Source organism: Colletotrichum destructivum, chromosome 9, assembly GCF_034447905.1.
Source record: "Colletotrichum destructivum chromosome 9, complete sequence".
In the NCBI taxonomy this organism is placed as follows: Eukaryota; Fungi; Ascomycota; class Sordariomycetes; order Glomerellales; family Glomerellaceae; genus Colletotrichum; species Colletotrichum destructivum.
Window position 1 is genome coordinate 1,234,643 of NC_085904.1, and position 27,549 is coordinate 1,262,191.

Genomic DNA, 27,549 nt, shown 5'->3' on the forward strand with positions numbered 1-27,549 from the left:
CTTCCTGCCCCCCCCCCCCCTGGTTACGAACATCGTGTAGATACGGGACAAGGATTCGCAATAAGGTAAGGCTGGTGGATCTTCAGCCGTAATATTGGTGGCCGGATTAGGAAGCGGGCTGGAGCTTTGCATGCAGTGCTGCTCCACAACGTCCGTGGCTTGACGGGGGACAGGCCGGGGCAGTGTCCAATCATGGGCCGGGACATGCTGACCGTCTGTCCACGTTTGGCACGTTGTATTCCCAGCTGAAGCGATACCGCCATACTGGTCACCTGCATTAGGGTCCCGTGTCGATTGCCCGTTGTGACTTAGCAGAAGGCAGACTGCGGGATTTGGGACGAAATTCTCCTCGCGGCACTCAATTGCTGTGAAGGAGACTGGTCCGGAGGTATTTCTGGGCTGACTTATCCAGCTCTGACTCGGAACGCCATCTATCTTTCCCCCTGCTATCCACCTCCACCGCCCACGTCTCGGCCTCTGGAGGAGTTCTGCAGCCCTCTAACGGAGGAAAGGGGGAACCTTGCTCCTGCGCAAGGGTAAGAAGAATATCCTTGAGAGATCTAAACGGCCTCAGTGGCTCAGGCTTGACCTTGGGGCAAGCTTGGTTCGTGTCCCTCCGTATTTCTTTGCTTTTCCTCTCAGCCTCGATTCACTCTAATCATACTGGTCGCCCTATGAAGCCGTTTCACGAGGCCACGATAGCCTCCCTCCTAAACGTCGACGCCCGTTTCCCCGATATCGTTTTGAGGTCGCGACTGGCTTCCATTTCCCCCCGTGTCTTCCGTGTCTCATGTCCCTGTCGTCGAGTTGCTTGTTATCCGAGACATGGGCATCTCAGATTCTACCCGCTGGCCTCAGTTAAGCCACACAGCCTCTCTTTCATCGTCGTGCCTACTCAAATCAGTTCTCAGCCAAGCCACAAACGGCTCTGCGGCCGCTCTCAAGTCGGCAACCAATGGGTTGGTCGTTGTGAAGTCTTCCGAATGTCTTGATCTATAACGGTTGGTAGGCTGGCTAGTAGTACAATCGTGTGCGGGGATCTGGGTTCGCGAGACAACCAGTTTTGACTCTCATCTGCAATACAATGCGGAAGTCATGCGTGATCTGGCCTGTCAACGAATCAATGTCGCCTTGGACTCATCGTCGGACGCACCAGCCAACTCCAGCTTCCACCAGCCGGAATGTGTCTCTTCCACCTCAGTCCTTCTCCGCAATCGCCTGTAACCGCTCGTCGATCTCGTCTTCGGTCAGGATCCGGAAGCCGGGGTCCGTTCCCTCCTCGCCATCCGCGCGGGGGCCTCCAACAATGCCAATCTCGATCTCGCCCTTCTTGAAGTCCATGCTCAGGACGGTGCTGAGAGTTGTGATGGCAAGCTCGACAACCTCCGTCCAGTCGCCCGGGGCGTGATCCTTGTTGCGCAGCTTCTTCTCGAGGTGGTTGAGAGCCTCCTGCTGCTTGGGGCCTGCTGAGGTGCCCTTGTAGCCGATGTAGTATCCAGCGGGGTCGCACTTGAACAGCTGAGGTCCGAACTCGGAATCCAATGAGATTAGGGTCGTGGCCACTCCGTAGGGGCGCATGTAGGCCTAGACCGCTTGAGTAAGTCATTGTCTCGACGACATCACCTCGAATCATGTCCTGCTTACCCTTTGTGTGTAGACCTGGCTGATGTTGGCCAGTCTCTTGGCCAAAGCATCAGCAGGCATCTCGTAGCCGTACTTGTACCGGAACTCGGCCGCTTCACCCTGAGCACGCTGGGAGAAGGCACGCGCATCGGCGATGGAGCCCGTAATGACGCAGCCAACGGACGGAGAGAGCTGGAAGAGGTGGGAGACGGAGGCGGGGTCGATGAGTTTGTCCTTGCGATTGGGTCAGTGCCTCTTCCGTCATGCAACTTCGTTGACATTCTCAACATACAGGAACCTTCTTCTGAGACAGGACAACGGCACAGTCCTTGCCTCTGACGCCTATCGACATGATGTTGGCGGCTGTGATTGCCTTGAAGGCATATTCTAGTCGGAAGCGTATATCGTCAGCTCGGTCGGTGACAAGCCATGCCGTTGCCGGCCCCGCATAATGGCATCACCACAGGGAGGGGCAATCGATTCGCGCGGGGGGCGGGAGAAGGGTCTACATACCGACTTGGTACAATCTTCCCTGCTCCGAGAAGATGGTGATGTGTCGGTCGTAAGCTGAGCCACCTGATGGGAGAAAGTCATGTTAGCTAGGATGGACGGGCGTTCGCCAGGGTTGAGGCCAGCTCAGGAACGACGCACCCGACATCTTGGCGGTATGGTTGTGTTTGCGTTGGTCGGATTACGTCGAAAAAAAATCGTATTCGGTCGTCACGAACTGAGAGAAGGGGTTGATGGGTGGACGTGGAAGTGGTCGCCGGTTCTGAGGTCGGGGTTGAGCTCTGAGGGAGCTCTTTGGATATCGACGCGTTTGCAGGAGCTTGCCTGGAGCAGGCGAGACGACACAACGGGAAGCTCCAGCGGCCCAGCTGGAAGGCTGAGTGGGTGCCTTGCACTGGTGTGCTCTCTCTAAGGCAGCAACCCGAAGACGTATAGCTTACATAAGGCGACGTGCAATCTCTAAGCTCATGCGGCACTTTCCAGTACGTATCGCACTTGACAGGGACGTAGCGGTAGCGGGGCACCCCTGTCAGTGGGAACGACAACGCATTTTGCTGCCAAAAATTTGGCAGGGCGGCATTCAGAGCCAGAAAAAAAAAAGTAGAGGGGACTATTCCCGATACTATCTATTTTTCCAGTATCGAGCACCACTCACTACGCCCAATAGGACTACTGTATATGAGGCCACTGCATTCCAATCTATCTAATAGGCTGATCACACGTGGAAAACATCGAAGCGGCCCAATTCTGCATTTTCCGCCCGCCTCGACCGGCCAAACGCGCAGACAGCAAATTCCTGTTCAAAGAAACAGCAGCGGCCCGAGGAGCAGCAGCAGCAGCAGCAGCAGCAAGCATCCCTCCCTTCGTTCCCTTCCAAGGGAATTCGAGAAGATAAGCCGAGAGACAGCAAAGAAAAGAAAGAGAGGGTGTGCCCGCTGCCCGTCATGTCCTCCGCCCAAAAAGTCCCGGCCTGGAAACGATTGGGCCTCAAGCTCAAGCAGCCCGCATCCGGCGCAGAGATTGGCGGCCCTGCTCCCACCGAGGGATCGAAGCCCAACGGACAGCAACACCACGACCGGCACGCCAGCGGCCCCGTCGCCAACGCCGCCAACGCCTCCCCGGCCGCCGCCGCCGCCGCCAAAAGGAAACGTCTCGAACAACAACAGAACACCCCTGCGTACGGCTCCTCCCCCTTCAAAAGGACCCGCACCGACAACGACTCGTCAAGCTATGCAACCCCGACCCTGAGGAAGCAGAAGTCCGTCACCTTTGCCGAAGACGTCAAGAACCCCACCGCCGCCTCCGCCGCCGAATCGAACAGGAAGAAGAGCAAGGGCTCCAAGCCGGCCAAGACGGCGACCCAGCAGCCCACCGCCGACATCAAGCCCTCCCTTGAGTACCTCCGTACCTGGAAGTCGTCCCGCGACACGTGGAAGTTCAACAAGAACCACCAGACCATTCTCATGAAGCGCGTCTTCCACACCGACTCCATCCCCTCGAGCGACATCGCCACCTTCTACGAGTACATCCAAGACCTTAAGGGCTTCACGAGGACCCGGCTGAAGGAGACGGCGGCGGAGGTCAAGAAGGAGGACGCCGAGAAGGGCAAGGCCGCCTTCCCCGACGGCACGCCGGACATGGACTCGAAGCAGTCCGAGTATGAGGAGGTTCTGGCCGGCCTGATGCAGCTCGGCTCCGGCTCCGGCTCCGGCTCCAAAAGGAAGCGCTTCGACGAGGCCGCCTTCGTGACACAGTCCACCGACGTCGCCATCACCCAGCGGGTCGTCAAGCGCATGCGGGCCGAGACGATACTCGCGGAGCTGTCCGATAGTGAGGACAGCGATGCCATGGCCATTGACACGGAGGAGCCGGCGGCCGCCGTCCAGGAAGAGTCCGTTGACAAGAGGGCCAAGCTCAACGACGGCACGAAGCAGAGCACCGCCCGTCGCCGCAAGAGGCGCACCAACGTCGACTCGAGCTCCGAATCCTCCGACTCAGAGTCGGACTCGGATTCCGACAGCGACAGCGACTCAGACGACTCGGACAACGCGAGCGAGGTCCAGCGCCAGGCTGCCCAGCGCGAGGCCGAGACGTCGAGCAGCTCATCGTCGTCTTCGGAGGCCGAAGACAGCAGCAGTGAGGATGACAGCGAGGACGAGGAAGAGGAGGAGACCACCAAGAAGAAGGGTTCGAAGAAGTAGTGAAAAAAAGGCTCGTTGGGGTGAAGGCAACCACCACCTGCAAAGATTCGAACTGTATCAAGCCATGCATCAATCATACCTGTACCAAACAAAACCATCACCGTCACCGCTCAGTGCCGTTGCCACGATACGATGCCAGGATTTAAAAGGGAGATTTTCTTCTTGTTGTTTTTTTTGTTCGTTTGTGTTGGAAGGAAGTGGGGGGAAGGGGCAAGACTGAATCTGAATTCTATCGATGGATACCCACGAGTCTACACATTTAGGAAGCATACAACCTGGTGAACCCGGCCTCGGGCGGCTGCAGCCAGTTCCTCTCGTCGTACGCCGTGCCTTCCGCCTCGATGACGTGAAACGTGTAGATGATGCGCCCCTTGCTGCTCAGGTTCTTCTCGCTCTTGTGCAGCAGGTTGCCGTGGATCAGCACCAGGTCGCCGGCCTTGACCTCACCGGGGACGTACTCCCCGCCCTTGCCGTCCTGCTCACCCTCCGCGCCGCCGTACTCCTCGCCGGGCGGGAACCGCGGGCCGTCGTTGGCCACCATCTCGGTGCCGGCGCCGCCCCCGGCCTTGCGCACGAGGCGGTGCGTCACTGGCGCCCAGCGGTGCGAGCCCGGCAGGAAGCTCAGGCAGCCGTTCTCGAGCGTGGCGTCCTCGAGGGCGTACCAGAAGCCGACGGCGGACGGCGGGTTCGTGTACAGGAAGGTCGAGTCCTGGTGCCGGGGCACTGCGCCGCCGATCTCGGGCTGCTTGCAGATGACCATGCTCTGCAGGCACCGCGGGTCGCGGAAGCCCAGGCTGCGGGCCACGGCGGACGGCTTGCCCTTGACGGGTCCGGCGCCGACCTTGCTCGGGTTCGGGTCCGAGATGGCGGCGAAGGGCGGCGAGAGGCCGTGCAGGTAGTGGCCGATCTTGTTGATGGCGCGGGCTTTCGGCTTGATGAGGTTGCCGGCGTCGTCGAAGGCGTCTTCCTCGAAAAAGAAGCGGACCTTGTCGCCTGAGGAGAGGAAGTAGTCGTCGCCGACGTGGTCGGCCTTATCGCCGGTGGAGAAGCGCGTCATGGGGTGGTCCGCGAGGGAGAAGTTGTCCAGCAGCGAGTGGGTCTCGGAGAGCAGGCCCGCGACGGTCTCCGGGGACAGGGCGCCGGGGATGATGAGGTAGCCGTCGCGGTGGAAGCGGGCGAGCTGCTCCGGGGTCAGACCCTCTTCCGGTGAGGGGACGGTCATGATGATGAGCCGGGGAGGGGTCCGATGTGAAGGTGATCCAAGTTGCTCGCCGAAAAGGAAGTTCAGTTTGAATTATGCGGCGGAATTTCGCAAAGTCAATGAGTCGCGGGTGCAGCAACAGCAGGCCTAGCAAGGTGATGGCCTCATGTGAGTCTTGGAGTGGCGCGCGCCGTTATAAACTTTGGCGGGTGAAAATGGATATCAGAATGCGGGGGGGATCCCGGCCCCGCACCAGCCCGCAAGCGCTTATCTCCGTCGTATATTTTGTCCCGCTGTCGTCACTTCCATACCTGTCTCCAGTATGGTGGCTACCTACTTGGCCAGGCACCTTGCAATGTCTCCTTGATTCTCCGGCTGAGAGGTTTATTCAAAGGTCTTGTATTCGTGTATGTATGCGTGCGTACTTAAATTATCCCGGGCGCATATACAGCTGCAACCACTCATCCCTATATCTTGCCCGAAGAAGGCGAATGTAAGAAACAAAAACTCCTGATCCATGTCAAGAAATGCATCGCCCCGAAAATAGCAAGTATGAGACGCCAGTTTTCCTATGCGCGTACGATAGACGAGGCTTGTCTCGAATATTTGTTACTGTCGACTGGCATGTCGCTTACGGCAAGGGGTCGTTGAGGAACTCGTAACCCTCCTCTGGCGGGAGCACAAAGGCAGAAATGCCCAAGCCAACGGCGCAAAGAACGGAGACGGATGCGCTGATGGTGCAGAGCACCCAGGAGGTGTCCAAACCCCAGCCGGGAACTTGGAACTGCTCATCGTTGTCATAGAGATATGCCTGCGACGCGTCTCTTTTTAGCTTTGGGTTCCGGCCAGACGCATGTCAGTGGCCAACTTACCACGATGCCCATCAACGTAAACTCGACGGCGCCGACGAAGACCAGAAGGCCGCCGAGGATCTTCCAGCCGGTCTCGCGCTTGTATTTGCCGCCCGCCATGATGACGAGAAAGGTAACAATGGACGCGAGGTGCAGGATGGTTGAGAAGGAGGCCAGGAAGCCTACGGAACGCCACATGGAGCAGAAGTACCGCTCGCCGTTCTTACTGCACAGCTCCTCGGTCGGGAATTCCTGGCATGGCGGGTCGTATAGATTCGAACATGCGCGGTGCAAGCCGATGTGTTTTGAGAACTCGTTGCCGTCGGTGGCCGTGACGGAGTAGGTGACCCAATGGGGCAGCGTGATGGATGCGATTATCATCGCCGTCGCTGGCAGAGGAGACGATTGTCAGCGTCGCGAGCTCTGTAACGTGACCGAGGCCCTCCTCTGGTTCTCCAGGGGCATCATCAAATTGTATCGCATCGTATTGCTTCAACACTCGCGCACCTGGCGTCTGGGTTCTGACTTCAGAACCGGCCAAGAATGACGATGCTGTGTGGGTCCCTCTACCTCTTCTCCTCCTTCTTCCCCAAAGCCAAAGCAAAGGCCAAACTTACCGGCAACGAAAGCCACGAGGGCGGCGCTGTAGACGGAGACCTGTGTCATCTTGACGGTTTGAACGACGATGCTGCAGGGCACGGTAGTCAAGGTTGGTAAAGCAGTTCTTTCCTTTCTCTTCTCTTCCTCCTTTCTGCCCTGGGGGGGGAAAAAGAGAGATGGATGGTGGCTGGACAGGATTGAAGATAGGCAAATGTGCCTTGGAACGAGACAACTGGATGGGAAACACCTTCACAGCAGGCCCCCCGGGGGGGTGGTCAACCATTGATTGGCGGTGGGCAGACCGGTTGCAGTTATGACGCTACTTTCCCTGAATCGGGAAGCCACCGTTGGCAGCTATTACGCATGCGTGGCGGAGGGGAAAGTGACATGCGTTGCAGCACAAGATGCATAAGTGGTTCATGTATCCCCTCCGGAGCCAGTGTTCGTATGGTTGAGAGTATCAGTACTCTGTACTTTAGGTAGGTAGGTACAGAGACTGAGCATCGAAAACAGTTACCAGTCACAATAAGTATGTGCGCCAGCTACAGGCGTCTGTACAGCGACGTAGATGGCGTCCCGGGGTGAGCGGCCTGCCGCACCATCTCATCTCATCCATCAGGGCCGTCACCTACATCTCACGGATCACCAACTGCCCACTTCCACCACTGCTGCTGCAACCGCCAGATCCTGTCCAAGATTGCGACACCTCCATCATGTTACATGTTAGTGTGGAATCGATGTTGTTAGCGACTTCCGACCCTACTCTCAGCCTAGCAACTTGCTAGGCTGCGAGGAACAGAACACCCAATTCTCACCGCTCTGTTTTGCACGCGTACCGCATAGCGAGAGCAGCGATCTGCCGGTCGTCGTCGCCATTTTATCATTGCTCTCACACCGACAGCCAGCAATTGAAAACGAACATCTCGGCATTATCATCATCGCCAAGTATTCCTCCCGTGCACCAGCCAGCGCAATGAAGACATGAGTCACCGGCTGAGGCGGGGAACTGGAATTAGGGAGTTCGTTCAGGACAGATATTGCAATCACGGATATGTGGTCGTCTTATATGGCTGCCTACACTAAACCAAATCTTCAGTTCCTTCTGCCGTGCTAACCGCTAATGCACAGCCAGCTGGGCCGCACGCGCCTAACAACTCGTCGTGGGGGTAATGGAACACTAAAATCGTTATCGCTAATGAGTATCATCAGTCCATCTCGCATCTCAGAAACAAACGCGTTGCCCTCAACCCCCGAATACGTGTGTGATCCATCCTGCTAAATCACGTTTCTCGTGGCCAACGGCTCTGTCTGGCCCCGCCTTACCTATCCTATTCACAATTTAGTTAGCTCGAGCCCTGCCTCAAAACTTGCTCGCCTTGCCCCGACTGTGACCACAACAGGGAGGACTCGGAGGAGGCAGCCCTGCCGCTAACAAATCCTTGGCGGCCTGCTTCTAACCGTTACGGGCACCAAGCATAGAGTCGACGCCAAATCGCCGATCTTCGTAACCGTCAGACCCGAGAACTCAAAATCGGGTGCTTACCGCCTTTATCGACACCAATCAACCGCCTTGATGGGGAATTCGACAAAAGGTCCATCGCCGCCATTGACGTCGAACCCTTCTCGGGTTTTGGTATATGTTTGCGGGTAGCTCGAGCTGCCGGGCCGTTGTCCCAGCCTCCATGTGCTGGTAAGCCGCGTCGGCCGCCGACCTCACCGAGATGAGAGTGCCTGGTATGGGCCACATGCTATTACCGTGTCGTTGGCCTGGGTCAGGGTCAGGGTCGGGATCCGGAGGCGTCCGTGCCGTGGGGAAGCGCGTGCAGTGAGGCTCGGAGCCGCCATGATGGCCACATCAAGGTGAATGCTGGACGAGACCGAACGGCTTCGAGAGCAATGAAGAGATGGGTGAATGAGACGAATTAGGCACAGAGCTCGTCGTTCATACTCTGTCTCGCCATCATCAGGTCGGCCACAGCGGCCATTCGAACCATTCCAGCTTTCGTACCCGTAGCTTCGGCCGTCCACGATTGCTTCATCTGTCCAACGCGACGGTGAAAGAGTCGCGATGCGCGATCATGGTGCTACATGTTGGTTGGTTATTGCCCTCAGGAACATCAGTGAGCCTCGTTCGCCCGGCCTCACCCAACTGCCTACACAGCAAGGTAGCACTCGGATTCGGAACACCGTGTCGAGCATGGGCGATTTAATTGGCCGGGGCGCACTTTATGACAATCACCCAGCTGCGAATGGGGAGCCAAAGCTGGATAACGGTCGAGGGCACCAGGCGTCGATCGCCGCCCAATGTTTGAAAGAGTGCCCGCACGACTCAGGAGCAACGTCGCCGCTTCACATCATGCATGGAAGCGAGAACCTCTGGCGGTTCCCAGATGTCGCAATTCCAGAGATTGTCTGGAAAGCGGATCGTACATAATTTGCAAGCGGAGGCCGGGCCTTTTGCGGTCTGTTAAAGACTGGCGCGACCAGGGTCCCAGGGTCCTCGACGATCTGTGTACCCTTGAAGAGGACGACCGAAATCTCCGTTGAAACCCGATGCATCGCCCGCGATCTCGACAAGCGACCGAAGACGCCGAGGAATTCTAGAATGCTTCACGACGTTTCCAGCTGTCTAGGCCGGTTGAAGCGGGACAGCCGGAAGTCCCCATTGGACCTCTTCCTATTGAGCTCAATCTACGGCATATGAGGATACCAGAGTGATGGGATGGTCGATTCTGACATCTACCAATTGCACGCATCATCGCCGCGCTAGCCCGCATCGATATCCCAAAATCCATGCGGACCACGCCCGGGAGACATCGAGGGATCATAGACTCGCGGAAACCCCACCAAAATAAACAGGCTCGGGTTGCTTGTGATGCCGACCGCCTATCTAGATCCCTTGCGGACAAGGCTTTCTTTATCGCCCGTATCTTTGTTCGGTCTCGCCAATTTCACCCCCCTGACTCGATGACCCGGACCCAGTGGCAGCGCGCCATCGACGAAGACAAACACGGTCAACACCAAGCGCAAAGGCTTGTATTGGTGCCTGTCCGTCCCGCGGCCCGGGTACTGTCTGATTACCAACCTTGCTGCGGCCTTGTGGGAGTCAAAATCACGAATCACCACTCACCACACACCGTTCGATCACGCCAGAGACGGGGCATGCAGAGCCATCCATCGCATCCCCCTCCAACGCGCGACATGCCGCACCAGGAGACAGCCGGATCGGGGCGAGCTACCCACTACGCCTGAAGCTAGTTACAGGGTTGCCCCGACTTGATGGGACTGTAATCAAGGTGAGTTTTGGGAAGGTCTCTCTATCTCTCTCTCTCTCTGTGTGTGTGTGTGTGTGTGTGTGTACCTAGTCTCTTCGCTCCAGCTCCAGCGCAGCGCAGGGTCCTCGGTCCCTCGACAATAGACTTACGTATTCCATCCTTTTTCTTCCTTCCTTCTTTAACTCGACCGCGCGCTTCGGACAAAAAAAAGGATCCTATTGTCTCCGAGTTGCGACTCTTCAACGTCATGGAGTTTTTCTACGGCCCTGTTCTTGACTCCCGCTACCCCCCGCAACTCAACTCCAGGTGAAGCCGACCCCAGCTTACCTACCCACCTATCTACATACCTATTTGTTCACCAACTCCAGAGCCCAGAGTTGCCATTCTTTGACCGGCAACCCCGAGGCGACAATTCTGGAAGCACATAGGAACCACTTGTTTGGCTCCATTGATTGAATCGATAACGATAACGAAGTTGACCGTTTCTTCCATTGACGACGATACCCCCACGCAAGCGAAGAGTTGCTTGAAAACTATTCTTTCCTATACGAGAACAACACCCATCACATCAACATGGGTGACCAGCGTCACATGGAGCACCGACCGGTGCAGACCAGCGCAGTCTACGTGCTCGGCGCAACTCACGGCGACTCAATGCCGCCTCCTTCTCCTCCTTCACCACCGGTATCCCCGCCCGAGGAGGAGTTTTTTGAAGAACTGGAGGAATTGTCCTTGGGATCGCCCGACGACATCCCCGAGAGTGACGAGAACTGCACCAAAGTCCAGGACCGCCTGCACGCCGCCACACATGTCCTCAAGACGGAGGCCGCGGCGTTGCGGGCTGTCGCCAATCTGTACGAGACAGACCCGGTGGCCCGGGACGGCTTCAACAGGACGGTCGCGGCAGTTACACGGCACAAGGGCGAAAAGGGCAAGCTCATCATTACGGGCGTGGGCAAGTCCGGCCACATCGCCAACAAGCTGGTGGCGACCTTTAACAGTTTATCCATCACATCCGTGTTCCTCAACCCTATTGACGCCCTCCACGGCGACCTGGGCATTATTCAAAAACACGACATTCTCATGTTCATCACATTTTCAGGCAAGACCTCGGAACTCTTCAGCTTATTACCACACCTCGAAAAACCCGCATCCTTGGTCATCCTCACGGGGCACACGAGACCGGACACCTGCGAGCTCATCAAGCTCCGGCCGGACACGATCCTCCTGCCAGCGCCGGTCCACGAGAGCGAGACGGCGTCGTTCGGCGTGTCGGCGCCGACGACGTCCACGACGGTTGCCCTGGCCGTGGGCGACGCGCTCGCCATCGCTGCGGCGCAGGAGCTGCACCCGAGCGTCGCGCAGGTCTTCTCGCGGAACCACCCGGGCGGCGCGATCGGCGCGGCCTTCCGGAAGCCGCAGACCGTCATCGACCTCGCCATCCCCTGGGCCGACATCGTCGACTCGGACAACCTGTGCGCAGACAGCAGCGTCGGCGCGGACCTTTTCCGCGCCGCGTACGACTCGGCGTCCGGGTGGGTGCGTGTTGGCGGCGACGTGGCGTCGCCGAGCAGAATCCGGAAGCTCGCTACGGCGGACTTTGCGCGGCGCCTGGGGGACATACCCGGGCTGATGGTGCCGCGGGCCGAGATGCTCTCTATCTCGTCTGGGACGAGCATACGGCGGGCCGTGGACTTTGTGAGGAGCATGCAGGGCGCCGCAGACGACGGCGAGTACGTCTGCAGCTCCGACTCGATCCTGGCCATCCTCGACAACGGGGAGATGGTGGGCGTCTTGGAGGTTGGGAAGCTCTTGGAGCGGCGGGATTAGGGCCGCCGGGCGACGACTGGATGCTGCGAATTGGGAATATTGGGAATGATTGGAAATCTCCACATCACATGTGCCTCTTCTTTGGGAGCACGCGGGCGAAGCGGGTTTTTATGGTTTACTTTTTAATCATCTTTGAGGGAAAACAAGCCAGGCCTCCGAGCCGGCTTTGGCGATGTTTTTTTTTATTTTTTTTTTAGAACGGGGACTACTGGACAATGACCGTCCGGGTCCGAATGAATGGCACAGGCGACTGCGCCGACATAATGCGCACAGCAATATTCCTTGCCCCCCCCTCCTCCATCTTGGCCATCGCCGAATAGACAAGCTAGTGACTCGTGATCTTTTTGCGCAAAGCCTCTGCCGAGTGCCCAGCAGTGGGGATACCTACCTACCCGCTATGATATTGATGCCCGACATTGAGAGGGGAAAAAAAAAAGGCAGAAGCTTTAGTGGCGCCAACAGGCAAGATCCCTTCTGTCGGAGTCATGGCGTCATCGAAGTCCCCTCCCCGGACGTTCATTTTCATTCTGGGCTCGCCCTATGACCAGGTTTGGCCTTGGGACTCGGGAGTGTTGACCCGGCCAAATTCAGGTGTCCCGCAGTTGGGTTTTTCGAGATCGCGATAGAATCGGTTAAGGCTGGAAAGAATGATTGACGGGAGGGGGATTCAATAACGTGGCGGAGGGGTCTTTTCTTTAGAGTTTCTCCAACGTGTCTATCGTATCCCCCACCCCGCGGCGGTGATGCCCGGCGGCCGTCCCACCTTGGGCCGTGAGGAGCGAGTCTGTTTTCTTCTTCTTTACATTCGTGTGAGGCCCTTTTTTACATCGTCGGCTCCGGTCCCGGACGCTGTTCCCACTGAGAATTTCTCTCCCAAGGATTTGTTTTGTGAAAACGAACCTAGATTCACTGTGTACCTGTGCGACATCCGAGGGAGCGAATGCCCTGGGTTACGCATCTCGAGCACCAAGTGGGGAGGGGGGGGGGGGGGCGTTTCTTGAACCCACCTCCGTGTAAGAAACTGTCATCCTCGCCGTGCCTGAACCAGAATTACGGGATCTCCGTGCCGAGCGAGACTCGGGCGTCGGGAAACGGAAACCGGGCTCTGGGCGGCGGCGGCGGCGGTGGTGGTGTTGGGCTCGCGTCACCGTTGGACTTGGCTCTGCTTGGCGAGGTCTTGTCCTGGGAGGGGGGGTTTTCTGTTTGCACAACGTTCAAGAGATGAACGACGCTCTGCTTCCTCTTTTCTTTTCTTTGATCTCGTCCCGCTTCGACCTGGAAAACTCCGACAACGACGGTCAGAATTCACACACGGCATCCCCCAATGGTTCAGGGGAAGGGCAGCTAGCCGACTTCCAGGGCAAGCTAAGGCTTGTTGGCCGGGTCCGGTTGCCGGGGAGAGAACAGAAACAGGGAGGGGGGGTTTGGCAGCTTCGTTGGAGAGACGAGACACGAGACGAACTGCTTCTTCTTTCTTTGGTCCCGAGCAACCGAGAAGCTAAGTTTTACGGACACTGTGCCGTAGCAGAGGATGTCTTTCATCTCTCTCATCCCGTGCGCCAGAGTTTCCTGTTGACCGTTTGTTGGCCCGAGGACAGGACAACGCCGCGCGGGCTTAGACCGGATCCGACCGAATTTCCGTCTGGGAGCTTGGGAAACGAAACAAGAACGAGCCGCCGGTGCGCTTCCTTCAAGGAGGAAACGTTGGATAGACTCGGGCTGAGACATGCTTACGTGCTATGCATGTTCGTCTCTGGACAGGGCGGCGCCTTGTGGGATTGTTCGATTCGGATGCTTCCTCTTCCTCGTCATTTACGTGCCTCCACCCTTTGGAGAACAGAGCAGTGTCTGGAACACTCGGTCCGGAAAGTCGTCACCCATGTACGCAATCGCGCGCAGGGAGTTGGTCAATTTAGCGTCTTCAGGCACGACATGCTGGACGGATGCGAACTCCATCGCGACGATCTCAAGGGGAGATGGCGAGTCCCGAAGCTTAAAATATTACAAGAGAGACTCGGGGGAGAGGAGGGACGGTCAACCGACCCATCGGGACCCGTCCACTGCGGCCCTCTCGCATTCCTGTGCTTCTATTTTGGTGTGGGGGAGACGTCAGCCTTTCAGCTTTTGGCGGAGAGGGAGAAACTTGAAGATCTCGCGCGCGGTAGGGCGGCACTGTGAGTGAGCCTTGCGGTGGTTCCCCTCTGCGGCCAATACACTACGAAACTGTGACATGATGGACTATGAAGAAACGAGTTTGAGGTTCGCTCGGTGGGCGTGATTGGCCACACTCGGGAATCCCCGACTGGCGTTTCGAGCATGTCATTGGGGCGGACGTTCCTGGGCCCTCTCTGGGGCGCGTCACCCAGTGAGGCTCAGTCCGGGATGATGTGCATATCCCTGCTTGCAGAAGCCTGCGGGCCACACTGGGCGACCATTGACCACTAAGGCCAGGCATGACCCGGCAAGACGAGCTTCAAGTTGAGTAATCTCGAGCTAAGCATACGAATTGGGTTTCTTGGGATTTGTCGTTTGTGATGGACGCAGCCGAGCGAGCTGTAGCAGCGGCCGGAGATGGTCGTTTCTCGCGTGTAGGTGAGAGGGAATTTGTTAATCAAGTGCGACGGCTAAGCATCAAGGGGCACGATCGGGTTCGGGTGACCAACCACCGCCAACTCACCACACGTCCGATATGCGGGTGGTTGAGGACGGGGTGAAAAGTGACAGCCCCGACGCGGGCCAAACTGAGACTCGCACAACGGGTTCTGGACCAATGTTTCAACCACGCCCAAGTTCGGTCTCCCGCCCAGGTACCGCAACGAACCGAGTATCCATTTCATATAATCCGCAGGTACGGATTGGCACGTACGAGTCACTAAACTCTTCGACCCAGCCCTCGCCGTTCCCGTGAGAAATAGAGTGCCGCTGAGTGGCACAGTCGAAATGGCCATGACACACCCCCGGCCACCACCAGCCCCGCGAATCAAGCGCAGGAAGCAATCAGGCCCCCGGCATCAATGGGCACCACTAGCATGGCATGTCGACAGCTAAAGAGCGTGAAAAGGAAGAAAAGAAAAGAAGAGGCCAAAAGAAAAAAAAGTTTAGATGAGGAGATTGATTTTCCGAGATCCCTGCGGTTCAGCTCGCCGACCCTTGTCGTGCCCGCGGCACATGAACCCTGTCGGAGAGCCTGGCGAGGACAGCTGTTTGACGTTCTGGGGTTCCCTGGTGATGTTGGGTTCGCTTCGCTCCGCCGTCGTCTGCACGATGAAGAAACATTGATGGAAACGAAAGGGTTGAGGGGTGATGAGATGGCCCAAGACCAGCCTCCTGGATTTTCATCTGGGAGTGATGCGAGCCGAGTGGGAGTGACGGATAATGAGTGGCATGATCTTGTTGAGCCCACCAATGTACGGATGCTCTGCACAGGTACAGATACTCAGTATCTGAATACAATGCTGCATTCATCTCAGTCGCAAGGCAGCAGCAATCCTTCACCTCCCTCTCCCCCACCACCTGTCACAATAACGTACCACAGGTTTGCGTCCCGTCATGTCAGATTAGTCCTGGAGAAATTCCCGCTTCTGGACTTTGTTTGGTTCATGGTGCCTGGGGGGGCTGGTGCAGAGAGGATTGAAACGTCGAGACCCGAGACGTCGTAAAAAGAGAAGCAACAAGAAATGCCTTGCATTTTCCCAGCCACAAGATATTCCCCAACCCAGGTCCCTCCTGGTGGAGAATCGAGGTGGAGTCGGCCGATACCCCTCATCCCTCATTCGCCCAGCCACCACACGCGCGGCCCTGGGACGGCCCCTGCACGCACAGTGCGCTTCTGGCGAGCTGTGCCTTGGCGCAGTCGAACCCCCGTCGCCGTCTATGTCGCTAGCGCCCAGCCCAGCCGACCCGGCCAAACGTAGAAAAGCTAAGCTGGGAAGGCACGACAAGCCCCAGGGCAACACAACAGGGCAAACCAAGTTGCTGCTGTTGCTGGACTGGGCGGCTGTTATCAACATCTCATCATCTCTCACCCACCCTCAGTCTCACTCTCTCCCAATTGAATTGACACTAGCTGCTCGTAGTAAATAGCTGGACACTCGCTCGACAGGTTCAGGGCACTAAAAGAAAGTGTCATGGCTGGTACCTTTTACTACCTAGCTACCCGCCTAACCTAGCTTCTTCCTCGAGCTTCCCAGTTCCCCTTCCCACCCCCACCTGCCCTCCAATTCAATTAGGTACCCAAGGTCCCGAGTCCAAAGTACTGCATCCGTATCTGTATCTTTTCGTTCCAAACACAGGTCTTGGGCGACATCATTCATCATCCGTTCGTGTCGCACTCGGCGCCGTGTCTCTCCCACACCCACACACCACCACGCACGCACTCTCATTCTCTCATCCTCACCCTCACTTCCCTTTCTCTCTTCTTCGCATTCCCTCCTCTTCCACCTTTTCTTCCTCCACCTCTTCACCCACTGCCGCTGCCGTTGCCATTCATTCCACGGCTTCAGCGTTGACTCGCCCGGCCCCGTCATACTCTCTTTTCTTTCGTCATCATCCTCATCGTCATCTTGCGCTGTGCTATTCTACCCGGCGCCCTCTGTCGTCCGTCGCCGTTTGCTCGACACCGATTGTTTTGATACCCGTCCCAGAGAGCCTCGACTCATGTAACCGGCCCCCAAACCCGGCTCTTTTCTTTCGCTTTGCCGCGCGCTGGCAGTCCTGTTTCATCCATTTTGTTCAACTTTTAAAAAACACAGCGGGTAGCGGTCCTCCTCCGACGCAGCTCGCGGAACAGCGCAGCAACAGCAATACCAACAAACAAACAAACCATAGACATGGCGGCCGCCAAGTCGAAAGTTCACCCCCTCAATGGCATGCATACGGCCGGAATCTTCGCCGACCCCAGCGTCGACGGGCCCTTGATCGGTACCCTGGTCGCCATTGTCGACCGCGCGAAGAACCTGCCCAACCGCAAGACCATTGGAAAGCAGGATCCCTACTGCGCCGCACGACTCGGCAAGGAAGCAAAGAGGACGACAACAGACGTTCGCGGAGGCCAGACTCCCAGATGGTAATTACTCCTACTCTCTCCCTCTGGAGAGCCCACACCCTTCGTACAATACTAATCCCCAATTCTCTAGGGACCAGGAGCTTCGATTTGCTGTCCACGACTCGCCAGACTACTACCAGCTCAAGGTATCGGTGTTCCACGACGACAAGAAGACGGACCTCATTGGAGAGACATGGATCGATCTGAGGGACATCATTGTGCCTGGCGGCGGCCAAAACGACATCTGGCGCAACTTAATGTTCAAGGGGAAGTACGCTGGCGAGGTGCGCATGGAAATTACATACTACGATCAGCGTCCGAAACCCGAAAAGCCCGTTGCGAAGCCCAAGCCCGTCGACGCGGAGCCCGTCGAGAACCACTATGGCACTATCCCCCGTAAGCAGATCAAGCGTCGTCCGCTACCGTCCGATCCTTTCACAGGCGAAACGCCCGCCGCCCCGTCTCCCGACCAAGCCCCGACCCCGCCCCGTACCGGCGGCCCTAGGGGCCCCAAGGAAATGGGCACTCCTACCCCTCCAGCTCCCGAGGCAAGTCTCTCGGGATCGCGCCCGATGCCCAAGGGCCCAAAGCAGTTGCCGCCAGTCCAGGTGCCAACGCAGTCGCCCTTGCAAGCCATTGAATACAACACCAGCCCGGCCCCCGCGGCTCGCCCGAGTCAGCAAGACTTGGTTGCGCAGTCGCCTCAAGGTGCCTCACCGCACCCGGCCGAAGTGACACCACAGCACACGCCGAGACACGAGCGCTACGAGAGTCCCTCTTCCCAGTACGACGACAGAGACTACAGCCCGAGGTTTTCATCCCAGGAAATTGTCAACCAGGTCCACTATCGCCAGGGCTCCGAGCCGCCCCGTGAAATGCTCTATTTGGAGGATCAGCGGCAGGCACCCCCCGTCGAGGATGATCGTCCGCCACCTCCGCCCGCTCATAGAAGCCGCGGCAACTCTCAAGACATGGTGGTGAGGAGTGCCTACGACACTCCGCCAAAGTCGGCGGGTGCCATGAGGCAAGATGTCCTCCGAAATGAGGCACATCGCATGTCGTTTTCTCCCGCAGCGTACCCCGGACGGCCCACCTACCGCGGCTTCGATTCGGCTCCCGCCGTCACCAACGCGCTTCCGGCGCCCGAGGATCACCACCACGAGCCGCCCCCTCCGAGGCACCACTCGTACGACGCTCACGCAGAGTACAGATCAATGCAGCCAACAGTGGAAGACGTGCCAGAGTCGCCCAGCACTTCTGCGAATGCTCATCAACGAAGAATCTCACGTGCACCTCAGTATGAGGAGAGCCAGGAACAAAACCAGCCTCCTCCTCCTCCGCCAACACAGCAGTCGCAACAGCATCACTATCACCAGCAACAGCACCAGCAACACCAGCAACACCAGCAACAACTGCAGCAGGAACAATCCATGCAAGTATCCCATCGCCGCAACTCCCACACGCCGCAGTATGACGAGATGTCACATGATCAGGGCTACGACCAAGTACCTAGTCCTGCGCCCCTGAACATCGGGGGCAGAGGGAGTGCCGGCTCCTCTCGCCAGCGGGGACACTCGCCGCAACCTGGCTACTCGCGAGGGGACGAGACGTCTCAGGCGGGCCGCTACAGCACCTCGCCTCGTCCGGATTATCAGCCAAGAGGGGACGAATTGGTGTTCGCAGGCCGAGGCGGCGCTTCTCCTGGCCGCTACAGCACCTCGCCACAGCCAGATTATCAACAAGATTATCAGCTGAGAGGCGATGAGCTGGTACTTGCTGGCAGAGGGAACGTATCGCCGGGTCACTACAGCACTTCCCCGCAGCCGTATCCCAGGGGCGACGAGATGGCTCGTCGTCAGCAAGCCTCTCCCATAGCGACGCGGGATTTCGCTCCGAGCCCGATGGATGGATCGCCGTATCACTCGCACTCTCGCAGCCAGAACCAGTTCACCTCGCAGCGGTCTGAGCTGTCGGGTAGCGAGATCACGGCCCACGGCATGCCCGCCGTGCCGGCCTCGTTGGTGCCGGGCGTCGATCACGCCATCTCGCAAGAGGTTTCGGACCGCATCTACGACGAGAGACGCCAGCAACGGCGCTACACTGATCAGAGTACGACGGCCCCAACCCGTGGAAGGCATCATAGCGAGCCTGTTGGGTACGACGTCAACTACTCAAACCAGACATACGTCCCACCGGGATACAACTCCCGGACATCAACATATGGTGCCCCTCCACCCGACATGAACAGGGGGCGGGGCCCTTCGCCGAACCCAATGAGGGGACGGGGCGCCTCTCCCAATCCTATGATGGCGCGAGGCTCTTCGCCGAATCCCATGATGGCCCGGGGGTCTTCTCCCAATCCCATGACGGCACGAGGCGCCTCGCCCAACCCTGCAGCCAGAAGGGGCGTTTCACCTCAGCCTCCTCCACAGCACATGAGGTCGCGAGGCATCTCTCCTAATCCTCAAACGCAGCACACGATCAAGCGGAAGTCTGTTAGTCCCGCGCCGCCTCCGTCGGATCATCGAAGGCTGTCCGGTATTCCGTTCGGCCCCGACTCATATGACATGCTCAACCCAGCGGTGTCGACGACCAACAGCGACATCTCGAGGCCTGATCCGAACGAGAAGATCATCACCCACGACGGACGTGAGATTGACCCGTCGGATCATCTCCCCATGGACACGTGGGCGCCGGAGCCGGAGCCCAAGGGTCCCAAGACGCCGGCCTCGGCTTCCACCCGATCACGGGCGTCTCCTGGCGGTGCTCAGCCCATGCCCACGAGCGGCCGTCGTCAGCTTCGTATTGCAGCCCGGCCCCAGTCCCAAGCCTCCTCACCTGTGACGTACGGATCGGAGCCGTACCACATACCCGGCAACCCCCCTACTATGAACAACGGTAGCCGGAACCGACTCCAGAAGAAGACGCAGCGCACGTCAGCTCTTCCTTCGACGTCGCCGGCGGGATCCAGCCCCCTGGCTCCCATTTCATCACACAACTACCAGGGTAGCGGTAGTGACTTCACACCACCGCGCTTGCCAAGGGCGAGCACCTGGGATTACCCCAGCGAAAACCATGCGCCACAGTACGGCAGCTCTCCGGGAGGGACATATGGCGGCAGCGCACCTCCTATCCCTGCCAAGGTCCCTCTGCCCGTCATGAGCGGCGCGAACGGCGACAACGAGTGGGCGCTGATGCAGGAAATGAGCCGTATCGACATAGGTGCCGGTCGCTCCAGGCGTCATCGGCACTACTGAGCTACGGTCGCACATGATTCACGGCGCGGCGTTCTGACACGGGTGGTCATGTATTTGTACTCTATTTGCCGGATGCGGGATTGGGTTTTCAGGATTGCATGGGGCGAGGGTTTGGGTGAATAAAGCACAAAACATGGCTTGGGCTACGGGGTGGTCTTGACATGATAGGATGGTTTGGCAATGCTGTAAACAGCCGGAATTCCATTTCTCCACGTTCAAGATGTAGGCTTTGCTCATCAGCGTCCATCGTGAACTCCCCCCCCCCCCCCCCCCCCCCCCTGTCGATGTATGATTCATTTGTGAGGCATAAACTGTTTTCGGGGCGCCCTGATAGCCGTGCAAGTGTCTCACGGAGTCTCCTCCCTCTTTGATGTAGATAGGTACGGAGAGCCGTCTCGACATCCGTAAACCACGTGAATAATTTCTCGTCCTAGCGAGATCGTCCTGATACGATACTCCGGCCACCATGCGTCAGCCAGGGATTGGCTTAACGACAGTAGAGAGCTTTTTCACAGAGTTAGAAGACGCGATTTATGAAACGGTTCCCTCACCTATCTCGACCGACTGCCCTCCATTGGGAAACAGTTGCAGGCTCGTTTAGGCGACAAAAATCTCCTGAGGGAAGGCGGTTCCGCGCCTGCTTCGGGAAATCATGTCGGTTTCGTTTAGTCTTGCCATCGAGCTTCGGCTTCACTTTCTCACAACAACCCGTCGGCCACAGACGTCGGTCGCTAACCGCCCCCACGCCCTTTGATTGACAAGCACCGCGTAAAAGTCTGACCACATCTTTACCTCTCGTTGTTTGTAAGGAAATAAAAAGGCGCGCTTCTGCTCGACCTTCCTCCTCACTCTCGTCATCCTCTCTTCCTTCCCATATAGATTATTTCTACTCCATCATTGCACCAACTTCCAATCCGGCAGTCCAGCCTTTCATGTCGGAATGGGCTCCAAAACACCCGATGACCAGATTCCTGGAGGTAATGGTATGATGATCGGTAGACCCGTGTTTGCGTGTGATGAATACTTACATTCTATCCACAGGCGGTCCACTCTCAGCCAGCCCTTCCTCCGCCGGCGGAGAACCTCGCGGCGCACACCTCTCCCGCGATGGTGATGCCAGTCTTGGAGACCAGGGCGATGACGATGACGACGAAGAAGACGATGATGACGTTGGCTCCAGACCCTTGAAGACTGATGCCGGCCCAAAAAAGAGGAAAAAGAAGCCAAAGAAGAAGAAGAAGAAGTCTGCTGCCGTTACAAAGCAGCAGTCATCGCCCCCGAGGGTGCCGCTGACTGACATCTTCCCTTCCGGGGAGTACCCAGCCGGCGAGCATCTCGCCTACGACAAGGCCCCTCCCGCGACCGTGAACACGTCCCGCACGACGGCCGCGGAGCTACGCTACCTGAACCGCCGACACCTCGAAGACCCGGAGCTACTCAACGACTACCGCAAGGCCGCTGAGGTGCACCGCCAGGTCCGTCACTGGGTCCAGGAGACGGTAAAGCCTGGTTGGACGCTCCTCGATATCGCGACTGGCATCGAGGACGGCGTACGCTCGCTGCTGGCGAACCAGGGAATCGAGCCCGGCGACAATCTACGGTCTGGCATGGGGTTCCCCACGGGGCTGTGCCTCAACAATGAGACGGCGCACTACACGCCGAACCCCGGACAGAAGGATGTCGTGCTGCAGTACGGAGACGTCATGAAGGTTGATTACGGCGTGCAGGTCAACGGGTGGATCGTCGACAGCGCATTCACCATGAGCTTCGACCCGACGTACGACAACCTCTTGGCCGCGGCTAGAGATGCGACGAACTCGGGTATCAAGGTGAGCGTCATGCGCATACTCGCAACCCTTGCTTCTACGGTGACTAACGGTTCTCAGGCTGCTGGGATCGACGTCCGCATCTGCGACGTCAGCGCCGAGATCCAGGAGGCGATGGAGAGCTACGAGGTCGAGATCCGCGGCAAGACATACCCCGTCCGGGCGGTGCGCAATATCTGCGCCCACGACATCAAGCGCTACCGAATCCACGGCGGCAAGTCGATTCCCTTCATCCGGAACAGCGATCAGACCAAGATGGAGGAGGGAGAAATCTTTGCCATTGAGACTTTTGGGACGACGGGCCGCGGCAAGCTGTATGACGATGTGAGTAATTCCGTACACATTGAGATGGCAGTCAAGAAGAGAGTGATCGGCTGACTGTATGTAATCAGGTCGGCGTCTACGGGTACGGGCTGCAGCATGACGCTCCCGCGCAGGTGAGGCTGCCCTTCGCCTCTGCGAACCGCCTGTACAAGACGATCAGGGAGCAGTTCGGGAGCATTGTCTTCTGCCGACGTTACCTGGACCGTCTTGGCCTGGAGCGCTACTTGGCCGGGGTGAGTTTTCCGGTGTTCCATATCTGGTGACGTTTGGAGTTCACCCTGCTAATGAAGTGATGTCTCACAGTTAAACTGTCTGGTTTCGAACGACGTACTTGAGTCGTACGCACCGCTGGCAGACATCAAGGGGTCGTACTCCTCGCAGTTTGAGCATGTAGGTTTCACCACTGATTTGGTTGCCCTTTTTTGCGAGACGACAGGACAGATAACTAACTCTGCGGCTAGACGATTTTGCTGCGGGAGTCCAGCAAGGAGATTATGAGTCGAGGAAGTGACTATTGATCAGGTTGATCAAGCAGGGGAAGATTCGCTAGAAAGATTAGAGATCACCAGCAAGGCTTGTGCAGGTGGCGCATACGAACAATTGCGACGTAGTTTTGGCGTTCGGGGGGATTCAACATCTCTGGCGAGAGGATGCTTCATCAAATTAAAAGGGCTGGTTCAACATCGTCCTCACCTGTTCGGCAGTGTTACCACTTCTGGAATTCGCACTATTCACATTCGTTTAGTAGTTTAGTTTATCAGAAATCATATTAAGATTGACTTGCAGTAACACGTCTGCGTTCCGAATGTAGTTCCGACGTCCGTGTAGCACAACAAGACTAGGTGTTCTTCAATTGTTGACTTGCTCGGATATGTATTTATTTTATGATAGCCTTTCTTCGCCATCAACCCCTGAACTGACCTTCACAGAGCAAGGGATGAACCCGAATTTGATGCGGACGAAGTCTTCGGAGACGGCTTTAAAGCAGTGTGGAAGAGATTTCCTGCAACATTTCCCCGCAAATAAAGAAAGCCCCGAGCTATCGATAACCCGTGTGTTGCAACAGATGAGACTACCTACTCTAGTGGCGTTTGTATCGAAGGGGGAGGGGGAACGGGAGCGAAGGATCGCCAAGTAAGGCACCGTCTTAGTCGAAGGCCGGCCGGAAACATTTCGCTGACTTTCTGCTTCGGACGTTAATCCCTTATAAGCCACCCCCGCCGACACTCCTGACCTCGTTTGGCGACAACGGGCTTGTCTCGCGAAACCGGGTTTTTGAACTGTAGTTTACCAAAGATTTGGGGTTCTCTCAACGTATCGCAAAACCAACGACACCATCTAACCGACGGCTGACACTGTCGGACACAATGGCATCATCATCCATCCCCTCCAAGACCCTCCAGGTCTCGCCCACGATCACGTACAAGTACTACTACTCCCCAGCCTCCGAGCCGGCCCTGCAGACCCTGCTCTTCCTCCACGGCTTCCCCTCGACCACGGCCGACTTCCGCCCGCAGCTCGAGCACTTCGCGTCCCGGGGCTACGGCGTCCTCGCGCCCGACCTCCTCGGCTACGGCGGGACCTCGAAGCCGGCCGGCGCGCGTGAGTACGTCTGGCGCGCCATGAGCGCCCACGTCGCCGCCATCCTCGTCGCCGAGGGCCTGGCGGGCCGCGCCGTCGTCGGCGTGGGCCACGACCTGGGCTCCTGGTTCCTGAGCCGGCTGTGCCACCTCCTGCCGCCGCGGCTCGGGCTCGCGGGGCTCGTCTTCCTGGACGTCGGGTACGCCCCGCCGGGCGGGCGGTTCGACGTCGAGGCGATCAACCGCGCGACGGCGGATCCGGCGACGGGCGAGGAGCGGTTCCGGTACTGGGACCTCTTCGCGGGTGGGCCGGAGGCCGTCGCGCTGATGGACCGCGAGGCCGCGTCCGTGGTGTCGCTGATGCACGCGCCGCCCGGCGTGATGGCGGCGAACCTAGGCCCGCGGGGGAGGGCGAGGGAGTGGGTGTCCGCGGGCCGCGTGGTCGCGCCGGCGGCGGGGGACGCCTTCGCCACGGAGGCCTACCTGCGGGAGAAGACCGCCGTGTTCCAGGAGGGCGGGTGGACGGGGCCGACGAACTGGTACAGGGCGCTGCGGGACAACCTCTCGTTCGAGGACGAGAGGGACATGGAGAAGGGGATCCGGGTGCCGGTGATGGTGGTCGGGTGCGGGCGGGACGAGATGACGACGGCGGGGCTGCAGGACCAGATGACGAGGCCGTGGGCCGGGGCCGGGTACCGCTTCGAGGTGCTCGACACGGGGCACTGGGTCATGCTCGAGGACGCGGCGGGGACGAACAGGTTGCTGAGCGAGTTTCTGGACGGTCTTCCCTGACCGCGAGGGTTGTGGCGTGCGGGGTGATGGGCTCTCTTCTGTCTGGCGGGTGTCTACATACACTCTTTTCGTTCATTCTGAGAGGAACCCACTAGTTGGAAGACATAACTTGTACGAGGAAAAGCAGACGGAGCTCTCGAAGGGGGGGCGCATCAACGGCAACATGCTCTGTTGGAGTCCTCTCTGCGATGTCCCCCGGCCGCCCCTGATGAGGAATCTCATGACGAAGGGGAGGTGACGAGCAATGCCTTTGTAGGGTTGAACCAGAGAGACCTGGAGGGTATTCCAATTTTTCATGTCCGCAGCACCTCGTAAGATGGGTTCGGGTAAAGGCCCCGTTCTATATCGACACAGTTATTCTCTTGTCTCCTTTTTGTCTGCTTTCTTCCTCACTCTCTCGCACCCCCACCACCCCCTTTTTTTTTTGATCCCCAACGCCATCGCAATGCATCAGTGACCCAAGACGATCCGGTCGCACAATCGACGTCCCTCGGAGACGGATCGTGAGCTTTCCTCCATCCTCTCCCCACCCTGACAGGCCATGCATGCATGAACCCCTCCCCCCCGGTCCGTCATCCTCTTCCCCATGATCCTCTCACGGGTACTGCGAGGCGCCGGACGTATACACACCGGTCAACCGAGGATTGCCAGATAATCTCGGAAGCCACAAGACATTCCAGAAAACACACAAGAAATAAACAACCCAAAATCTTTCAGGAAAAAAAGAATAGGGGAAAAAAATCCCCCTTCACCAAACATTCAGAGGCCGATCCCCGGCCCCCCTCAAGCAGACCCCATCATCAAACTCTCCACCATGCCCCCTGTCTCGCACGCGAGCTGGGCCTTCTCAACCTCGTTCCCGACGCGGCGCCTCAGAGTTCGGAAGCCCTCAAACAGCTCAGCGCTCGCGGCGGCATACTCAGCGTACAGCTCGACGAGCATGAGACCGACCTCGACACAGACGCTCACGTACCGCGGGTCGATGATGTGGTTGCACGTCCACTTGAGCACTGGCTGCACCGTCCTCTCGTCGCGGCCCACGAGCGCGTCCCGCACGGCGGACCGGTGTCGCAGCGCCAGCAACAGCGTCAGCACGGCGAGCGGGGAGTGGTCTTTGCCCTGCGGGTCGAGGACCTGGTCGAGGGCGCTCGCGTAGCGGCCGTGGCGCAGGGCCTTCTGCCAAGCAGCCTCCTTGGCGCGGGAGACGCGGGCGTCCTGCGCGACAATGACCTCGGCCTGGCCCTCGCCGAGGGTCTCGAGGCGGCGGTGGGCGGCAGCCTTGCGCTTTCGCGTCTTGGTGACGCTGTCGTGCTGGTCGAGGGTGCCGGCGATGAGGGCGGCCATCTCGCGCTCGCGCTCCTTGTGGCGGGTGGCCTCGGGTCCCGTGAGGCGCGTGCGGACGGAGAGCACGCCGGACTGCATGCCGACGACGAGGTGGCGGTCGGCGTGGTCAGCCGAGTCGGAGGCCGAGAGCACGCGGAGGGAGAGGATGGGCGAGGGGTACTTTGTCGACGATACGACGTTCCAGGCCGTCGTCTCAAAGACCTTGACGTGGCCGTCGAGGCCACCCGTGACAAGGCGGGTGCCGTTGGAGGCAAGGCTGAGAGAGGTGACGGTCTTTTGGTGGTTGGAGATCTGGTGGATAGGACGGGCGGCGACGAGGTCGAGGACGGAGACGTTGGGGCCGGAGGAGGCGAGCAGGGTGGTACCCGAGAACAGAGGCAGGACGGACTCGACGGGGGCGGCGTGCTTGAAGGTCATGACGGCGGCGTTGGTGCCTATTCTCGGGTCCCAGATCTTGACGGTGGAGTCGTAGGAGCCCGAGACGAGCATGTTGCTGACGCCCGAGGGCGAGGTGGCCGGGAAGAACTCGGCGCAGCGGACGTAGTCTGAGTGGCCGACGAAGGTGTGGGTCGGATCGTTGGCCGTGAGGTCCCAGAGGCGGACCGTCTTGTCGTCGGAGGCGGATAGCAGAGTGGTGGGCTGGGCGTCGGAGAAGCGGGTGGCCCAGACGGGCTGGCGGTGCTTGGTCCAGGTCTTGAGGATGGAGCGCGAGTGGGTGTCGAAGACCTGCATGCGTCCCGTGTCCTCGGCGGCGACGAGGACACGGCCGTCGCGGCGCAGAGAACCGGAGCGGGCGACGTCGGCGAATCGCGTGATGGTCTTCTCGAGCTTGCGGGTGCGCGACGAGTAGAGCTGGACGCGGGTGCCGGTGGTGACGGCGAACATGCCGTCCGACGAGGTCGAGGAGATGTGCGTGATCGGGTACGACGTCGGCGAAGGGATCTGGAGCTGGTTCTTGAACGACTTCCAGTAGCGCTGCTCGGCCGTCACGGGGGACGGGCCCGAGGGCAGCTTCACCTGCGGGAGGGGTCCCACGAGGGCTGCCATTGTGATGTTGTGCTGTGTGGATGGACTTTCCTTTCTTTCTTATGCGTCGATCGAGGTTATGACGGTAAGCGTCTGTGCGGGAGAGGAGGTTGTTGTGGATGGAGACGAAGAGAGAGAGAGACAGAGCGCGCAATTGGGGGTGTCGTCGTCGTGATGGACGTTGGCGATAGTTTTTTGGAGTTTGGCTACCTAGGGAAAAAAAAGATCTCTGAATTGAGAATTTCTTTGACGGCTAGTCCTACTT

General features: G+C 58.4%; 11 protein-coding genes across 11 annotated transcripts; 6 read left to right on the forward strand and 5 right to left on the reverse strand.

Moving 5' to 3' along the window:
* Positions 1-431: 431 nt before the first annotated feature.
* On the forward strand, positions 432-993 carry CDEST_13506 (uncharacterized protein). The gene has a single exon (XM_062929662.1). It carries the CDS (start codon positions 675-677, stop codon positions 990-992), a length of 318 nt encoding a protein of 105 aa, XP_062785713.1. The 5' UTR covers positions 432-674; the 3' UTR covers position 993.
* Position 994: 1 nt separating this feature from the next.
* Positions 995-2,481, reverse strand: CDEST_13507 (Putative proteasome alpha-subunit domain, proteasome, subunit alpha/beta, nucleophile aminohydrolase). Its single transcript, XM_062929663.1, has 5 exons — positions 2,275-2,481; positions 2,137-2,199; positions 1,916-2,010; positions 1,645-1,857; positions 995-1,584 (listed from the first exon to the last, which is right to left on the reverse strand). Exons 1-5 carry the CDS (start codon positions 2,279-2,281, stop codon positions 1,198-1,200), a joined length of 765 nt encoding a protein of 254 aa, XP_062785714.1. The 5' UTR covers positions 2,282-2,481; the 3' UTR covers positions 995-1,197.
* A 248-nt stretch (positions 2,482-2,729) lies between these two features.
* On the forward strand, positions 2,730-4,335 carry CDEST_13508 (Putative WKF domain-containing protein). Its single transcript, XM_062929664.1, has one exon. The coding sequence runs from the start codon at positions 3,078-3,080 to the stop codon at positions 4,332-4,334; it is 1,257 nt and encodes a 418-aa protein (XP_062785715.1). The 5' UTR covers positions 2,730-3,077; the 3' UTR covers position 4,335.
* A 1-nt stretch (position 4,336) lies between these two features.
* On the reverse strand, positions 4,337-5,715 carry CDEST_13509 (Putative phytanoyl-CoA dioxygenase). Its single transcript, XM_062929665.1, has one exon. It carries the CDS (start codon positions 5,554-5,556, stop codon positions 4,594-4,596), a length of 963 nt encoding a protein of 320 aa, XP_062785716.1. The 5' UTR covers positions 5,557-5,715; the 3' UTR covers positions 4,337-4,593.
* Positions 5,716-6,166: 451 nt separating this feature from the next.
* On the reverse strand, positions 6,167-7,052 carry CDEST_13510 (uncharacterized protein; the record flags this gene model as incomplete). Its single annotated transcript, XM_062929666.1, has 3 exons — positions 6,167-6,346; positions 6,408-6,775; positions 7,004-7,052. The coding sequence occupies 3 exons, from the start codon at positions 7,050-7,052 to the stop codon at positions 6,167-6,169; spliced, it is 597 nt and encodes a 198-aa protein (XP_062785717.1).
* Positions 7,053-9,864: 2,812 nt separating this feature from the next.
* Positions 9,865-12,513, forward strand: CDEST_13511 (Putative SIS domain-containing protein). Its single transcript, XM_062929667.1, has one exon. The coding sequence runs from the start codon at positions 10,835-10,837 to the stop codon at positions 12,089-12,091; it is 1,257 nt and encodes a 418-aa protein (XP_062785718.1). The 5' UTR covers positions 9,865-10,834; the 3' UTR covers positions 12,092-12,513.
* An 813-nt stretch (positions 12,514-13,326) lies between these two features.
* Positions 13,327-14,147, reverse strand: CDEST_13512 (uncharacterized protein). The gene has a single exon (XM_062929668.1). The coding sequence runs from the start codon at positions 13,817-13,819 to the stop codon at positions 13,457-13,459; it is 363 nt and encodes a 120-aa protein (XP_062785719.1). The 5' UTR covers positions 13,820-14,147; the 3' UTR covers positions 13,327-13,456.
* A 1,923-nt stretch (positions 14,148-16,070) lies between these two features.
* On the forward strand, positions 16,071-20,617 carry CDEST_13513 (Putative C2 domain-containing protein). Its single transcript, XM_062929669.1, has 2 exons — positions 16,071-17,156; positions 17,227-20,617. Exons 1-2 carry the CDS (start codon positions 16,921-16,923, stop codon positions 20,390-20,392), a joined length of 3,402 nt encoding a protein of 1,133 aa, XP_062785720.1. The 5' UTR covers positions 16,071-16,920; the 3' UTR covers positions 20,393-20,617.
* Positions 20,618-21,153: 536 nt separating this feature from the next.
* CDEST_13514 (Putative peptidase M24, creatinase/aminopeptidase, winged helix-like DNA-binding domain superfamily) lies at positions 21,154-23,333 on the forward strand. Its single transcript, XM_062929670.1, has 6 exons — positions 21,154-21,375; positions 21,434-22,221; positions 22,279-22,542; positions 22,611-22,775; positions 22,846-22,932; positions 23,004-23,333. Exons 1-6 carry the CDS (start codon positions 21,333-21,335, stop codon positions 23,058-23,060), a joined length of 1,404 nt encoding a protein of 467 aa, XP_062785721.1. The 5' UTR covers positions 21,154-21,332; the 3' UTR covers positions 23,061-23,333.
* Positions 23,334-23,709: 376 nt separating this feature from the next.
* CDEST_13515 (Putative alpha/beta hydrolase-1, epoxide hydrolase) lies at positions 23,710-25,492 on the forward strand. Its single transcript, XM_062929671.1, has one exon. It carries the CDS (start codon positions 23,910-23,912, stop codon positions 24,912-24,914), a length of 1,005 nt encoding a protein of 334 aa, XP_062785722.1. The 5' UTR covers positions 23,710-23,909; the 3' UTR covers positions 24,915-25,492.
* Positions 25,493-25,511: 19 nt separating this feature from the next.
* Positions 25,512-27,475, reverse strand: CDEST_13516 (Putative U3 small nucleolar RNA-associated protein). Its single transcript, XM_062929672.1, has one exon. The coding sequence runs from the start codon at positions 27,303-27,305 to the stop codon at positions 25,698-25,700; it is 1,608 nt and encodes a 535-aa protein (XP_062785723.1). The 5' UTR covers positions 27,306-27,475; the 3' UTR covers positions 25,512-25,697.
* Positions 27,476-27,549: the final 74 nt, after the last annotated feature.